The sequence below is a fragment of the Dichotomopilus funicola genome, assembly GCF_033296635.1.
Source record: "Dichotomopilus funicola strain CBS 141.50 unplaced genomic scaffold C8A04scaffold_2, whole genome shotgun sequence".
Taxonomy (NCBI): Eukaryota; Fungi; Ascomycota; class Sordariomycetes; order Sordariales; family Chaetomiaceae; genus Dichotomopilus; species Dichotomopilus funicola.
Window position 1 is genome coordinate 176,276 of NW_026944023.1, and position 16,779 is coordinate 193,054.

The window sequence follows — 16,779 nt, forward strand, 5'->3', positions numbered from 1 at the left end:
GAACACCGCAACATCCACGACTGAAACATACCATTCTCTGCGATTTACGAATTACGAATACACTCAGAGACATATCTCACGAATTCTACGCCCACTCGAATTTCCATCGAGTGACCCAATCAAGCTATACCTACCTACTTCAAACCAACACTTTTCTCCTTTCCAAACACCGCCAAAATGGCTCGCGGAGAGACCAACCAAGCCAAGCTTTTTTACAAGGGCGCCGACGAGGTCTTCGCGATCTTTCTTGACAGCGTCGAGGACTACGAGAAGTGGCGCGAAGACAAGTCGATCCCCCTCGCCCAGGTTGTGTCGTCGTTCAAGGTGTTTACCACCGGGAAGTACGTCATACAGTTGTCCTTTTGTTTTACGTCCCACTTAATACATATTTGGATTCTAAACTGACGATCTTCGCCATTAGACAGAGCACGACGGGCCTACTGGATGGCGCATCCAAGTCAACACTAGAGAACGAGTTTGGTACGTCTGTTGATGACGATGTCGTGTTGAAGATTCTGGAGGGAGGAACGCTGCAAGAGGTTCAGGTATGTCATTCTCCACTATGCTAATTTTTTTTTCCCTTTTTGTTTTCTTTTTCGAGTCCCTCTATTTTCGTCGTGTTATTCTCAGGAGCTATGACTTCCGCCCCCAAGCTTTTGTCCAACGCGGTGACCTCAAGTGGTTGGCCACTACTACGCCACCGGGCTGATCTCTCGGGCGCTCGGGTAGCGCCACTTAGCCGCTTGTGACCCCAAGGCACAGCATGAAAAGAGAGAGAGCCCGGGCCAAGCGGCTCACGAAACGGCCCGCGCTTGTGCTGGGCCTCACCCATGCCGTATCGCCTATTGTGGGGGCTTCCGAGTCGGCCGCTGAAGGTGGTCGTAGATCAGACCCGATCCCGGAGCCATCAAGCGAGATGTGCAGCTTTTGCTTACTTGTCCCCTTTTTTCTTTCATCAAGAGTAAGCTGATGCTAACGGACATGATACATAGATGCCGGAGCGCCAAGGTCCCAAGAACGATTCTAACGGGGTATACGGCACCCGCTAGATCTAGCCACATGATCGAATATCCCCACGCGTGCGCCCTGTAGTATTGGCCACCAATTCCGGATGTCTCTTTTGTCTTGAGCGTGGAGTTTGAGCATCATCACCTACCACTGCTGTGGGTGACTGATGATGGATGGGACTGGGTTGGACTGTCCTGGTAGAGACAGCTCGGGGCTCGGAGCATAGGCATGAGACTGGGTCCTGGCGTTATGGCACGACACAAGTGTAGTATCACAGGGCGGTTGCGGGCTTGGGCTAGAGGTGAACTAGCGGGCACGAAGGGACCGAGTCCGTCGAAATACGGCACTTGTCCTTCGTCACTGTCTCATCGGTCCCGATCTCGACCCGGCCCGTTCAGTGGTAGCACACCCTATAACTAGTTTTAGGTTGTCCGTAACACGACATGAGTGACCAACCGGCTCGTTTCCCCAAATCTTCACTTTTACCTGTGCGCGTGGGAAAATGCTTTTGCGTTTCGGCTGGCTCAGCTAGCCGCAGCGGTGGAAACTGTTTCTTGGGTGAGCCATGTGTTATGTAACACCTGATGTTTGCCTTTGGTTTACGCCACATATCGCCGGCCTATTGCAGACGCCCGGAGCTTGTGTACTTTTTGGCTGCGTGTCTCTTTTGTCTCGGACTAGGAGAGGGACGATTGACGACAACTTCGGCACTCCGATAAGAGGATGGCGAGGACCGGAGGGTGATAGATGTTAAGGGGCAGCTACCTAGGCATACGTTGTCCAGTGATCACGGGCAGACAGCCTAGTGTCTTGGGGAGATGGCCAGTTATATAGGTATGGGAATGACGGTAATCAAGAGGGAACATTTTGATCCCACCATGACGGAGTGAAGAGTAGGAGTGAGGAGGAGGAAGGGGAAGGGGAAGGGGAAGGGGTTGCAAATGAACAAACCGAACATGGCGAAAGAAACACACAAGGTCTCTGCATCGTTTTCCGTCTCTAATTCACCCACCTTACTGATCGACTTGTCACCACGTTAGTTACCAATTGTTTAACCACCTTCTCCCAAGAAAGACATATAGCCCCCACCCGCCGCGGCTTATAACAAATCACATAAACTCCCCCTTTTTACCGTTCGCCGCTTGGTTATCAAGTTTCCTTTTCACACATGCTACCTAAACAAGGAAGAGTCCGCTGTCCTTGTAACTCGAGACCCGGGTGGCCGGCGCTTACCGCTACCAGTACCACCCACCCACCCATCCATCACCCACTCTTCAGGCATCCATCCATCCATCCATCCACCATACAGCGCTTGCCGGACAGGAAATAAAAATAAAAATACCACGTGAGATTGGATAATGTGTGGTTCTACTACATTAGCTTTTAGGCCTAACAAAGTGCTGGTATCATTTGCCGCGAGGGGAGGCTCTGAATACTATGGAAGGGTAGGTTAATTTTGGATCTCGGTTAACATCTCCGACGTTGTATCATCCATCCATTCGATTCACCTTTGCGTCGAAGCATTCTGGAAAAGTATTGGGCGTTTTTATCTTCCCGAGATAGGGGGTTGTTTTGATCTTTTGCTTAACCATTTATGTTATTATTTTGTATTTTTTTTTATTGTCCAGACATCGGTACTGTATGTACATGCCCGCCCGCCCTATTCGCAAGCTTTGCCTGTCACGACTCAGTCAGCAGGGTCATACCGGCTGGGATGTTGTCGTCGACGCAGGTTAGTCCTTGTAATACACGCACACATATTGTAGTGAAAACAGCAAGCTATGCCAAGCCATGCCAGTAACTGGGCTCCTGGGATCTTGTCTGTCTGTCTACCTTTGGTGTTTGTGGGGCTGGGAGTTTGGGCTGGACCGTTCTGCACGATAGTGGAGTTTCAGGGGGGTGTTTTGGAGTTTCGAGATTGCATAAACCGTCTGACGCTGAACGGTGTTTCGACCAAAAAAGCCCCTGGAGATGATAAGTGAGATTTTTTCTTTTCGGCGAAGCGAGAAATGGGGTATGACACTGCGGGTGCCTTTGTTTTTTTTCTTCTCCGGGGTAGGCGTGACGGCTTGGGGAGGAGTCAAGATTGGGACCTCATAGTGATTTAACTGTGTTTGTATTATGTGCAACAAGCACTCCCACTGCTTCTGCTTCATCTGCTTGCCGAGCGGACTGTGCCGTCGCAAGACAGTCTCTTTCTTCCTTGCTCGTAGCCAGGTCAATGGTCAGATCCGCGATGGAACCATTTCCCACGTCCTAGCAAAATTCCCTTCTCCCACTCCTAGCGAACATATACATCTCCCCTCCCAGCTTCGTCTCTCATCACGGGTCATCGGTCCATCGGTCCATCGGGGCTTCGAATCCGCCTTTGTTTTCCCATGCGTTAGCTGCCCTTTCCGTCTGGCGGGTCGGTCCCAAGCCTACTCTACGGGTAAGGCGTTCCATCATGCTGAAGAAACAACGAAAAAAATAATAGAAAAGTAAACAAGAAGAAAATGCTGGTATAAACATCAAGAGAAAATGAGACAAGAAAAAAGTAGAAAAACAAGATGACCAAAAAAGAAACGTTCTTTTCCATCGCTATGAGCAGAACGTGGGGTCCGTATTTTCGGTTTTGTGGGCGCCTCATGTACGGCATCTTTTCCAGCTTCCTCCCACTCAAGGCACATCCTTCACTCTGGGGTGGCATGACAGGCCCGGCTCCGTCGTCGTCGTCATCCGAACCGTTGGCGTACCGTGGGTTGTCTTTGCAGCTGGCTCGGTTGAGGCGTACGTAGACCGGATAGTCGAAGTCGTGTATGAGGAATCGCGAGGTCGTGGGAGGCGGCGAGGTAGGAGAGATGCGGGCGGCAATGAATATTTACATGTCAGTTGTGTGTGTATCGACATGTGGTTCGCGGCCGTTGTTTTATACGCGCGGCCCCGACGTTGTCCTTTGTGGTAGAGTCCATGGCTTCGCGCAGATCATCTGTTTCTCACAATAAGTAATGGCCCCTAAGAAAATTCGAGGCTTTGAATAGTGCAAGCTCACCTCTCCTTCACTGTAAGCCCAAAAGTAGACACCCAACCCAATCATTTGGTAGATGGCGGCGTTGGTGCCCTGGTACAGTAGCGCAGCAGCAAGGGCGGTCAGCGGTAGGAAGGCGAGGCGTGCCTCGAGGCTGCGATGGAGGCTGGAGCCGGCTAGGAAGCTTAGCGGCCATTCCCAGGCGAGTAGGATGAGGCCGAAGACTAGATTGATCGTCTGGAGGACTGGTATTGGTTTGACGGCTGGATCGAGCGTCTTTGTGGCGAAATCCCAAAAGATCTTGGGCCAGAAGAACCCTTCGAACGCAGCAGCGACTTGGTCTGAAGGTATGTATTAGCATACCTCCTCTCGTAGGTACTTCACTGTCCCAATCTTCTCTTCATGACCTCATGAGGCGTGATGACACTTACAAAGTCCCGCGGCAAGCACAATGAGCCTCGCCAAGTGGTTCTTGATAAGCCTTCCCATGATCCCGGCTAGAACGTCGATTCCTTTCCCAATAATGACTCCGAGTCCTTTCCTTTAGAGTTCCTGTCTCTTGCCGTGTCTAAAGCACGCTGTCTCAAGATACCGCTCCCGTCACTCGATTAATGGTCCTGGAGAATTCTAGGGCGCCGGGGAGAGGAAAAAGATGCGGTGCGTCGGAAAGGAATAACGGGTGAAAAAAATGGAAGTAGAATAATAATACAACGTAAAATGTCGAAGAGAGAGAAAGAAGGCGAGGTTCCGGACCTGCGAGTGGATTGGCGATCAAGAGGTGCCAGTATCCAATGGAAGAAAAGAAGATGGTCGATATGAAAGAGGGTTATCGACCAGCGGCGACGACGAAGGAAAGAATTGAGAGGCAGAGGGATTCCCGGTGGATTGGATCGCCCACGGCTAGCAGGGCGGTGTTGAGTTGATATTGGGTCCCCCGTCTCGGCCGTTGTAAGGGGAGAGAGTGGGGGGTGGGACGGAGTATGGCACTCGCCCTGAAGGGCGTGCGCCGGAGTCCGGAAGCTCGTGTATCAGATGGCCAGTCCGGGTTGTGCTTGTGTCTCGGGTCTGAAGTCTGGTGCTGGGGGATGTTCGTGCCAGAACCAAGTTCGGGTGATCCTGTCTACTAGCACAGAAGGCATCCGGGCGAGCATTGACGGGGTGATTTTCTGTTCCAGGGCCTGTTTGACGGTTTCGTCGGATCCAAGACTAAGCGGCCATGGGTATGCCGGACACTGAGGGAAAGGAGGCGAATCTCTTGAATCAGACGAAGCTCCAGTTTGGCGAGGGGAGGTCTTGGTGCTGTCAGGTTTGGTGCTAGGTGTGAGGCTGGGGCAGGCCTCGCATTAAGGCGCGATGGAGATCAGACAGGCTCGTCGTTTCTAAAGGGAGGGGTGAAGTAGGAGAAGAGAGTTGGGGCGTCGAGGGTTGAAGCGTGAGGCGTTTGAGTATGGAAGTGAAGTCGGGACAGAGCGGGGACGGATGCTTGATCGCCCAAACATCCGGGTCCCTGTGAGTTTTAAGAGGGTGCCGGGGTGTGTTGCGCCCAGAACGTCCGAGGTGTGTGTGAGTGTGAAGTGTGTGTGTGAGTGGGTGGGAGTTCAGCGAGCGGCCTTGTCTCGGAGGGGACCCTGCGCGGGAAGCGAGCTCCTTTGGTGTAAGTCAAGAGTGGAGCCCTCCCCGGAACTTTTCGACGGCGGCCCCCCTGTCAGACGAAGACGTCAACCCCAAAGGAAAAGAATACGCAGTAACTCGTTCAGAGGTGAGAACGAGGCGTCCGATTTGCTGGTCGATGAAGAGGGAGAGCGCGCGAATGGAAGCGTGATCTGTGTCATGAGCAGAAATCAGCCACGGCCGGGGCCGCCTCGGCGTCTCTTCGCAAGCGACTGCGAACCACTCTCGTCCCCCGCATTCGCAGCAGCGCCGCCAGCGACGGGAGGTTGCTGGGCCTCTGGGGGCAGGGGTGGCGGCTCGCGAAGCAGAAAAAAGAGACGGAAACAGGGGTGCTCACCCCAGCCCCTCTCGGCCCCAAGAGACAGACCAGCGACGGGATGCTCAAAAACTGCGGGGCGGACAGACCCTCCGTGCCTGTCGCCCAAGCGTCCAGTTGCTGTTCTCTTGTCTGATGGACGGTCTTCACTCAAACTCAAGGCAAATCTCGGCCGCTGCCCAGAGCGGTACGGGTGGTTAAACGGATGCGCGTTGCGTAACCCTGGATTTTCTTCTTCGATCGCTCGAAGGCCACAACTGGCGGCCTGTGACCCGCTGCTTATTTCCCCTTCCCTTTTTTTCCACTTTTCTCTTGACCAATGCGTTGTTTGAGGGCAACTGGGGAAATGGCCGATCGCCTCAAGAATTGGCAGACCGACAAAAGAACTCATTTTGGGAGTGCGTGGGTGCCGACCTGGAGCTGAGTTTGGAAAGGAAGTCATGAGCTTGGTGGGCTTCTTCTGGCAAGCGTGGGAGAACAGAGACACTGTCTGGAAGGCGTGATTGGTGTGTGCCGAGGGCGGCAACAGTGCAGGGTCAGCCAATCAGATCCCGGTCTGCCGCTGTCTCTGCGTCTGGAGCTGGGGTCCCTTGCATCACTCCCCACTTACGACGGACCCTTGTTGAGCATGTTCTCACCTGTCAACGCCCTGCGCTTCGTCGGCCGCAAGTGACAATGCGGTTTGTTTCCCAAGGCTGCTCCTGCCAAATCGTACAGGAAATCCTCTTGCTCCCAGGCGGGAGAGTTGCGTCGTACCTGCACGCCGCACACAGTTCCATGGGGGAAATGGCACTCAATAATAACCCCTCTCGGCTCTGTTTGCTGCCGTCTGCAAGCAATAGATCGATGCGAGGCGGGAGCAAACCCCGTTAGCGGGACGCGGCCAATTTTTACTTGTCTCGACGAGGAGCCACAACTCTATTGCCTTTCGTTTTCCACTTTGGCACTTTTCCAGCGCCTGGAGCATCGAACAAGCCACAGGGAGAATTCTGAGACCCGATCCCGCTCATCCGGCGGCTTGCTGAAGCAGAAGCCGTTTGAGGAGGCCGGGACGGTCCACAGGTCTTGGCAACGCCGCCTTCTCGAGCAGGGTAGGGATGCTCGCTCACGCACGCTGCCGTGCTCCCGCTGGCCCGCTTGAGCGGCGGGTCTGTCGCGGGTCGCGCCAGGGCAACCCGCTGCTTAATTCTACTCACATCAAGCTATCGACATGTTGACGAAGTTGGCCGCGCTTGTCTCTGACGGCGCAGACGCGGAGTTGTTCATGCCCACCTCGCTAATTTTATTCCTTGACCTTCCGTCTACCACACGTGATAATCTCCTGGTAAACAGCGGACTGTCCAGCGCACGCACGTGAGGAAGGCCTGGGGCTGAACCCCTCGAGCTTGTTGTCAGCCCCAGACGCCAAGGGTTTGATGCTCGCTGAGACGGACTTGTTGAGCGGGAGAACATCAACAACCAGCAGCAATCAGCATGCTGATAAGAACTTGATCAACCATGAGAAGAAATTGAATCTTCACATCACCGTGTCCGTCTTCCCTAGGTTTATCTTTTCGGCGCAATCCGGAATGAATGCATATTGCTGTCTCAATTGCAGCTCATGATCGCGAAACCCAAGTCCTTTCCCATGGCACTGGTGTCCGCCGGCCCGTTCCCAGCCTCCGTCAAGCCTGCATATGCACATCGAACGGTTTTCCTTGCTGAAAGTCGCAATCTTCGATCGAAGAAAGAACACTAGCGAGCCCCGCCTTTTCCCGCGGCTGGTCTCCGTCCGCCATTGGTGGATTCGCTTTGGCTCGTTATTTCTGGTCCAATCAGACCCAAGAGTGACCTCGCCAGCAAAAGCGGTCGGCGGGGCTTTTCGCACTGTCTCTTGGCAATCCCTCCATTTTCTTGCACCTGACCACGATGGGCTGATTGATGCAGCGGAGCGGATCACAGCTATTTTTGTACCAAGCTCACCACATTCGCTTTCGCGAAACGCCTCTTGCATCCGTTCTCATTCTATTCTTGACGCTGGGAGTTGAAGAAAAAGATAAGTTTATTTTTGATTTTCGCCTTCTCCGATGGTGACTCGCTGTGGCTAAAAAAAAGCGGCAGACCAAGACCCTGGATAACTTACTTTTCCACAAAAGTGAAAAAAAAAACCAAAAAGAATAAACTAAGAAAGCGAAAGAAGAGAAAAAAATAGTACATCAAAAAAGAGAAAAAAGAGGAAAGAATAATACATCAAAAAGTGAAAAAAGAAGAAAAACAGTATATCAATCATCGGCTGTTAATGGATTGTACTCAAGGTACGAATATAGCCAAGGCATCGAGACCTCCCTCTGGTAGTTATAGTCTGGCCCTCCCCTACCACTCTAGGGTGGGGGAGGGCATCTAAATACTACTTAACTACCATTGCCTACTGGTCGTCGTTCAGGTCACCCTTGTGCTTCATGCCCTCGCATCTCTCGACGACAACATCGTCAAGAGAGTCCACGGCGTAGTGCGCTCAGACTAGTCCGTAGCACTGCCGCTTTTTTTGGCCACAGCGAGCCCAGGTCTGGCCTTTCGGCGCAACCTGGAATGCCTGCATATTGCTGTCTCAATTGCAGCCCATAATCGCGAAACCCAAGTCCTTCCCCATGGCGCTGGTCCCGTAATGGAGACCGGCACCAACCATAAAACTCTAAAATGTAACAAGGCCACACAAAGCTTTGATTCGCTCTCTTTTAAGCGTGAGTTCATCTTGTCCCATATTTTCGCCCAGGTGCTGCAGGATCTCATTTGCTTGAATAGCTAATAGGCCATATGTTAGATCTAGGTATGGGAACCGTTCTAGCAGGGATACTTATGCTTACGAGTTAACGTCCTAAGATCATTCAGGGTTTCGGGAAACCCAGGAATCGGGTTTCCAATTATAATTGAGCGGAGAGACTCAAGGGGCTAGTCCGCCTTCTTTACGAGTACGTTGTTCGTAAGTCGTGCATGGTTGTTTGCGTCCCTGTGAAAATGTAGATGTTAATTAGGTTTGTGCTTAGATTTTATAGACCAGTTCTAACCTGTCTTACTCACCTCGCTTTAATTTCTGTAGTTAGCCCTCTAATTTGCTGCGTCTGCTGTTGCATCTGTTGCTGCATTTGCTGTATCTGCTGTTGCACCTGTTGGTGGTTCTGCTGCATCTCTTCGTGGTTCTGCTGCATCTGTTGCTGCATCTGAACACGAAGGGCATTGATGGCGTTGATGATGTTCTGCCCGTGTATCACAACGGGCAGGTTGGCGCAGAGCGCTAGCTCTTGGGCGGCATCCGTCAAACTTGCAGAAGCTCGCGCGAAATCCGGCTGTCGTAAAGCCATCAGAACGGATGATGTTAATATGGTAGTGAAATGTTAACAGAATTGATGCACTTTGTATACGATGGATGGGACTGACAAAGGGATGTGTCAGAGGGATGTTGACAAGGTTGGGCTGGAGTTCAGATCTGACGATTGTTTACGAGTTATCTCTGGATCACAGCCTGCTTGTCCTCGCGGTCGCGAGGTGCGCCGCGGTGTGGCTCTTGCGCTTCTAGGCCCGTGCACATGTAGTATATGGGCCACATGTACACTAACGTTACCCGTGGTCAAGTCTGGCTCAGCTGTGGCTGCGCATGTTGTACTCGGCAGCATTGGAACAAACAACTCTTCACCGGATCACAAGGGTTCAGAATAATAATGTCTTCTTCCATCCACAAAGAGCTAACGCAGTTTGTCATTTTCCCAACGCTCGATCCAACCACGTCGATCATCCACCAAGATCGGGAAAAGGGAGAAGAGGAAATAATGCTTCGCGAACCATGGTCCTCTGCAGTTAAATTTAGCAGTATTGGGCGTGTCATTGGGCCCCCTAGCATGAACAATTCAGCGCCGGTCCACATATGCGGCCAAATCACGACCGCCCAGAAGCACTAACGAAATCGCCATGTGCCATGTGTGCGTAAGCGAGGCTCTTCGTTGGTGATTGCCGCGGCCAAACTGGCGCGTCAAACCTCTGTGGTGAGAAGAACACGTGTGTCAGTGCGGCTTCTGTCACACAGCGTCTCAGATCTGGGAGATTGTAAGATGCATGACTGGAGAAGGAGAGACGTGCGTTGAGGCCGGCAACGAGGCCGAACGGGGATTTAACCGCCAGGCCGAACCACAACCGCGCCGTTGGCCTTCTGGGTAGCACAGAGCTCGTTCTCACCCCTTCCCTCCAGCCTTGTGGCTTCGAAACTGACTAATTATTTTTCGGATCAACAACCACCAAAAACCAAGCTCAAACGTGCAATGGGTGAGCCTAGTCACTTGGTCGTAACCTTTTAGCAACACGGTTTTACCCTCTGCAAAGATACCCTTAGCTGGTAGCAAACTCGTAGTCCCAGAATCCCACCAACCCCCCCCCCTCCCTCGCTCCCACAGCCTCGCTCACTACCATCCGCCCATTCTGCATCGACATCTCCCACACCATCTCTCTCATACTCATCCACCGGTTACTCACCGCCTCCACGGCTTGCGGGGACATCCCAACCGGCTTGCTGTTGTTAGCTTGACCTTTTACCCACATATTTGCTCGACCGGCTCTGGAATTGGCAGACCCGTTCGCAATAGCCAGGGTAGTGGCCTGGGGAAGCAGGTCATGCTTGGCGTTTACTCCGTCTACAGCGGCAGCGGCGGCACGCGAAGCGCTGAGTGATGTTCGGAAGGTCTGGAGGGCGGCGTCTAGTTGAGCGGCCGTGACGGTGGCCGCGTTTGTGCTTCCCGAGTCTGGATCAGGGGCAAACGGTGGGACAGGGATGATGGGGAGGAGGCAGTTGTTGGTTAGGAGCCTTTTTTGTAGGAGGTGTGATTAGTGTGGATGTTATAATTGTGTTGGATAGGTAGGTCCCTTACTCGATGTGCAGTTCCATGAACGGCTGCATGGCAGGCTGGACGGTATCTCCGGGCCCTTGGGGTCGGAGGGAGAAGACAAGGCCCGCATGGCGACCGCTGGTGAGGCGGTGGAGGTGTTGGATTCGGGGAATTGTGGGCGGTTTGAGGAGGTCTTCCGGGGAGAGAAGTAGGAAATAGTAGGGATCAACGGCACCGGTTTGAGCGTTCGGGATACTTAGAGCGACATCATGAGTCCCGAGAGTCGTTTCTGTAGTCTTGTTGGTTAGCTACTATGGTGTTTATTGTTCCACAATTTCATTGCCCGTTTTTTTTTATCTTTCTCTTGTTTCTTTTTCTGGGTCTCGTTTTGTATGCTTCTTGGTTTTGTACCTTTCCACCGTCCTCTACCAAACTGGATCAGCTCAACTGCGGTTGCTGCCCACATGGGGCGTTGCCTCAGACTTGTGCAGATAAAATTCACTGCAGGTTCACCACTCGAGGAGTCCATGGTATTTTCTTTCGAAAATCGAATGTGAGATGTGATCTATTTGTATTCTCATGGGTATCGTTTCTATCCAGATTTGTTAAATTTGTTGGGAGATGGGTTTGTGCGCTGAAATCAAATGTCCTTTGCGCCTTCCTCATAAACTCATATCTCTAGCCCTTGAAAGTTGACCGACATAAACCCGTATGTTGTACCTCTGGCCCCACAAATAAAGGGGGTTGGAACGTTCTATCGTCGTGCGGACAAGCATCTCCCCGACGGTTCCGTGGAGCCATCCAGAACCAGCGATGAGCACCTCGTCTAGGTGTTGAAATCGATATTCCGAGGTCATAACGGCAGCCAAAGGATTAGGCTACCGCGGTGGGCGTCGCTAAAAGGGGCTGCTTTGTTTTGGGATCCTTGAATGCCCTCAATGCTTCCTCAATCAACTGCAGCCTCTCCTGTTGCGCGCGCTCCTTGGTTTCCAACTCTTCTTCTCTTATCCTCAGATCGTCTATTCTCTTCTGCAGGTCCTCGATCATCTCTTTGTTCTTATCCGGCTTCTGTGATGATCTCCAGTACTCGTACGTGATTAGCCCACCCGCAACGGCCAGGATGAAAGCGTCGCCGATCACGTCGGCGAAGAGGTCGACCGCCTTGTCCTCCGGCAGTGGCCGGAACTTGCGCTTCCATACGCTGACTGGTACTTTCTTTATTACGTCCTTGGCCGTCGTCCCGTATTTGGCTTTGAGCTCCTCCTCCTTCTTCACTTGTTCCTCCGTTTTCACCGTTGGCACTTCTGCTTTCTCTTTTGCTCGTTGCTCCGCATCCGTGTTTCGTAATACGGCGACTGACATCCGCATGTTGATCTGGTGCATCAGTTGCCCGTAACGGGCGGCAAACGCCCGGAATCGTGGGTGTTCGTGTGCTTGGTGTTTGATGTGGTTCTGTAGTAGCAGCCGAGCGCGGTTAGTACTGGAAATGTCTTATTCCTTGAAAGAGGAGCATGCTAACCGCGCCATATTTGGAGACGTGTCGCACGAGCAGCGAGGCAAGTTTGAATAATGGCAGTGGAACCATGGTGTTGAGGGTCCACTAGGGGTCTGCCGGGGTCCGGTTTCCTGGGTTGCGACGCTTTTGTCTGATGTTTCGAGCTTTCGTTGGCGATCGGTTGTTCAAGGCCGGGACGCGGTAGAGTTGTGTTTCGGCCTTCAAACGGTCGGGGGACGACAAGTGGAGGTTATTCGAGCCTAATGGACTCGGGAGCCCGAATTCAAGGCGGCAGAAGGGATCATCTCGGCTTTGGCGGGGAGCCGCGTCGCCAATGAGGGGCCAATGGTGTTGCGGCGTGGCCCAGTTCCTGGCGGGTCCAGGAAGTTTATTTCGGGCCTGGATTTCTGCAGCTCCGGTTACCGTGGTGACCCAGCGTGTGCGCTGGACAGCTGCTGTAATTCCCCACTCCTGGGCGGAAACGCAGCAGTTCTTTGGTGCAGCACATTCACACGCACGACACGACACACTCAACCAGCATTTTTTCCTCACTTCTCCTCATCGCCTCTTCAGCCACTCCTAGGTGTCAAGAGTGTGGTTTCCTGCACTGCATCACATTTTGGATTGCATGTGTTGTGCTGTATGAAACATCACTGAATTGTAAGTCGCTCCGCTCTCTTTAGGCCCTTGTGCGTGCCTATCCGTTTTGTTGTGTTTCTTTCCCTTTTCAGAAGTTCGAGGTCCCGGATCCTAGACTTTTGATGACCTCGCCGCGCCTCACCCTCACGTTATCCGGCCGTCGGAATACCACTAACCAATCCCTCAAACACAGTCGACAATAAAGACCTCGAGTACTCGACACAATTATTGGCACCCAGTTCACCGCGATTTGCCCGGGTTTGTTTGTACGGCCTGGAAGTGCGGAGGATTTCGACATGGAGGCGTTATCCCCTAGGGATGCGAACGCCCAGCGGGCCCCTCGAGCACACGAACTCAAGACCAAAGCCGCCGCTCAGTTGAAGTCCTCGAGGGACAAGGAGCACCCGCCCCCGCCTCCGAACAATGTTGTCGAACCACCGAGCTCCGACCGCAAAGATGGCACGGTGTACCAAGTTGGCAAGTTGCTCGGCAAGGGTGGGTTTGCGATTTGCTATGAGGGCAGAGCAGCCGGGGCATCAAAGCGCATCGCCTTGAAGATTGTCAAGAGCAAGATGCCGACGAAGATGGAGCAAAAGGTAGGCCATGGTGAGTTGCTGAACTGGTCAAACATACAAACCGACTAACTCCTTTCTGCAGTTCCAAACTGAGTTGCAAATCCACTCCAAGATGCGCCATCAAAACATCGTTCAGTTCCACCGAGCTTTCACTTTCGAGAACTGCACCTATCTCGTCTTGGAACTTTGCCCCAATGGCTCTCTCATGGACATGGTCAAGCGCCGTAAGGGTCTTACCGAGCCCGAAGTCCGATTCTACACCGTTCAGATCGCGGGCGCCATCAAGTACATGCACGCCAAGGGCATCATCCACCGCGATCTCAAGATGGGCAACATCTTCCTGGACAAGCACATGAACGCCAAAATTGGTGACTTTGGGCTGGCAGCTTTGCTTCTCAACGGCAAGGACATGCAGGTCATGCGGCGGACGACACTGTGCGGAACGCCCAACTACATTGCTCCTGAGATTCTGGAAAAGGGGAGGAAAGGTCACGACCACATGGTGGACATCTGGAGCCTGGGTATCATTGTGTAGGTCTAGTTCTTTTTGTTCACAGCGGGCGGTACGGGAGGGTATTGTGCTAACAGATGGCTAGGTTTGCCATGCTTACATCAAAACCACCCTTCCAATCTGCGACGACCGACGAGATATATCGTCGGGCCAAAGACCGAGACTACGAATGGCCGTCGTCCGAGTCGAAGACCATCAGCCAGGAGGCCAAAGATCTCGTTGCGACTATGCTTCAAGACGCCGATATGCGCCCCGATCCTGATACGATTGTTTCCCACCCATTCTTCACATCCGGTTATATGCCCGTCGGTTCCGACATCAATGTCAAGTTGCGAGAAGGAGCGCCTGAGAAGCCGGCGTTCTACGAGCCCTTAACGCCCCAGACGGAACCCGCCAACCTTCGGAACGTCCAGGAGTTGGCGCACGAGTGCGGTGTTGGGTTGTGGAACAAGTCACAACTGGTGTTCAGGAACATTTGGAGGGAGATGGCTGAGGAGGAGCAAAACGGCTTGACCCCAGTTATTCCATTAGCCGAAGGGATTGTCTACCGGCCCTTTGACGAGATCAAGAACGAGCAAAAGCTGCAGGCGCGGTTGTCTGCTCAGGATCCGGTGAAAAAGGCATCGCAGCCGTCAGAAACGGCGCACGAGTCCAAAAACGGCAGGGAAGCTGCGGAGCCTCAGCGAGTGTCATCCGGGCTGTTGCGAGCGCCGCCTCAGAGCTTTGCGGCCCAACAACGGGCCCAACATAAACCCTCTTCTACGGCCGGAACCACACGAACGAAACTGGTCACAGAGCTAGCCCTGAAAACGGTCGCTCTGCGGCCCCGAGCAGCGGAAGAGAGCCCCGCGCTCGCGGACCAGCAACCTTCGGAAGAACCGGCCCCTGTCACACGGGCATCCACCCGCAGCCTTCGGAGCCAGGCTGCTTCCCTTAGAAACCCGCCGGCCGCGGCATCGGACGAGCAGGTTTCCTCAGTGCGCCGTTCAGGTTCGGCAAGGGGAAAGCGCCAAGAAGAAAGGCTCTCTCTCTTCAGCCCATCCGAGTATCAAGAAACCGTCCCCGGGACCGAGCCCACAGTGGTGTCGCGGGGACTCGAGGGCATGTTAAGCGAGCTTAACCGGGCATTGAAAGCCCGCACCACGGTCGGAATCTCCTCACGCGACAAGGCGCGGCCTCTACCGCACATTGTGGTCAAGTGGGTGGACTACACCAACAAATTCGGTCTAGGCTACGTCCTCAACGACGGCAGTGTCGGGTGCGTTCTCCGCAGTATCCCGTCTCCCGACAGCCCGACACCCGGCGTGTTGCCCCCAGCTTGCCTGCTCGTACACGACGCCGAGCGGCATTGTATGCGCAAGGAGGACCCCAGCTACACCGCTCGGCACCAGATCGTGCCGATGAAGGAGGGCATTTACTTTTACGAAAACAACGGCGAGTCAGGCATCACGCGGGTCCGTGTCTCGCCTGAGAACTTTGTACTCCCCGTCAACCCGGACGGTACCCTGGGGAAGCTGTCGGCGGGCCGTGATATCTACGACCACCGCAAGCGCGAGCGCATCGTGCTCTGGAAGAAGTTTGCCAACTACATGATCGCCTACGGCCGCGAGATGGACAGCCCAACAACGTCCCAGTCCTCCTCAACCACCCCAACTAACCCACAAGCCGTTGCGGAAGACGCCGCTGAGGACGCCGCGATCCGTTCACCCACCATCACCGACCCAACGGCGGCCCCTGTCGACGTAGTCACCTTCTACCAACGCTTCGGCGACGTCGGCTGCTGGCGATTCGCCGACGGACACATGCAGTTCAACTTCCCCGACCACACCAAGATTGTCCTCGACGCGGCCGGCGAGTGGTGCCACTTCTGGCACCTACCCCAGGACGCCGCCCGCCGTCTCGAAGAGTCCGGCTCCCTCGCCGAATCCGCCCTCGACGACCGCGCCGTTCTGTCCTACCCAGTCCAAACCCTCCTCAACTTCGCCCGACCCCTCACCGGCACCGCCGCGACTGGCACCGACCCCCGATACGGTCCCGACGGAGTCCCCTTGCCCGGCTACCGCCTCCGCCCTCGCATCCCCGTCGAAATCCAGGGTATCCCAGCCGCCAACCAGTTCCGTCTCAAGATCGAGTTCATTCGGGACGTTGTCCGCGAGTGGATCACCTGTGGCGGGCTAGGCAACGGTGACCTGAGCCGTGAGGGACGGATGCGCTGGACGGGCATGCGCGAGACAAAGGGCGTGCCGATCCCGGCGAAGCATGTGTGGGTGTCGATTGGTGCGAGGGGTGGTGATGAGAGGTTGGCGGCTATGGTGGATCCAAGACGACCGAATGTGATTGGGGAGGATGTGGAAGAGAAAAGGAAGTGAAAGGAAGGCACACGTCACTTCAGAAAGAGAGAGAGAGAGAGGGAAAAAGAAAGAGGGTGAAAGAGATGGGAGAGAGAGGATATGTTGAGATACGTTTGGGGGGAGGGCGGTCCAGTCCTTTGGGTTTTGTTGTTGTTTGGGGTAATGTCGGTTGTTGACTTGTTTTTTTTTTCGTTTGGCGCTAGGGCGTGTTGGCGAGGCATGGCGTGTTTGGTTCTCAGGCAAAGGTTATGACGAGATGAGATGACTGCTCTTGCTTTGTTTTTGCCTTTTCCTATTCCCTCTTCTTTTTGTTCTTCACTCACGCCTTCGATTTAATCATATCGTCGTTTGGGGCC

General features: G+C 53.7%; 5 protein-coding genes across 5 annotated transcripts; 2 read left to right on the forward strand and 3 right to left on the reverse strand.

The window, feature by feature from the left end:
• Nucleotides 1-177: 177 nt before the first annotated feature.
• On the forward strand, nucleotides 178-1,049 carry C8A04DRAFT_24174 (ribosome maturation protein; the record flags this gene model as incomplete). The annotated part of the gene is made up of 3 exons (XM_062779010.1): nucleotides 178-341; nucleotides 422-545; nucleotides 993-1,049. 3 exons carry the CDS (start codon nucleotides 178-180, stop codon nucleotides 1,047-1,049), a joined length of 345 nt encoding a protein of 114 aa, XP_062640999.1.
• A 2,867-nt stretch (nucleotides 1,050-3,916) lies between these two features.
• C8A04DRAFT_33792 (uncharacterized protein) lies at nucleotides 3,917-4,504 on the reverse strand (the record flags this gene model as incomplete). The annotated part of the gene is made up of 3 exons (XM_062782603.1): nucleotides 3,917-3,976; nucleotides 4,040-4,356; nucleotides 4,447-4,504. The coding sequence occupies 3 exons, from the start codon at nucleotides 4,502-4,504 to the stop codon at nucleotides 3,917-3,919; spliced, it is 435 nt and encodes a 144-aa protein (XP_062641000.1).
• A 5,854-nt stretch (nucleotides 4,505-10,358) lies between these two features.
• On the reverse strand, nucleotides 10,359-11,381 carry C8A04DRAFT_24177 (uncharacterized protein; the record flags this gene model as incomplete). The annotated part of the gene is made up of 4 exons (XM_062779011.1): nucleotides 10,359-10,539; nucleotides 10,600-10,830; nucleotides 10,895-11,141; nucleotides 11,282-11,381. 4 exons carry the CDS (start codon nucleotides 11,379-11,381, stop codon nucleotides 10,359-10,361), a joined length of 759 nt encoding a protein of 252 aa, XP_062641001.1.
• A 344-nt stretch (nucleotides 11,382-11,725) lies between these two features.
• Nucleotides 11,726-12,437, reverse strand: C8A04DRAFT_24178 (uncharacterized protein; the record flags this gene model as incomplete). Its single annotated transcript, XM_062779012.1, has 2 exons — nucleotides 11,726-12,304; nucleotides 12,372-12,437. 2 exons carry the CDS (start codon nucleotides 12,435-12,437, stop codon nucleotides 11,726-11,728), a joined length of 645 nt encoding a protein of 214 aa, XP_062641002.1.
• An 845-nt stretch (nucleotides 12,438-13,282) lies between these two features.
• C8A04DRAFT_24179 (uncharacterized protein) lies at nucleotides 13,283-16,441 on the forward strand (the record flags this gene model as incomplete). The annotated part of the gene is made up of 3 exons (XM_062779013.1): nucleotides 13,283-13,582; nucleotides 13,644-14,092; nucleotides 14,158-16,441. The coding sequence occupies 3 exons, from the start codon at nucleotides 13,283-13,285 to the stop codon at nucleotides 16,439-16,441; spliced, it is 3,033 nt and encodes a 1,010-aa protein (XP_062641003.1).
• Between the last annotated feature and the right edge of the window lie 338 nt (nucleotides 16,442-16,779).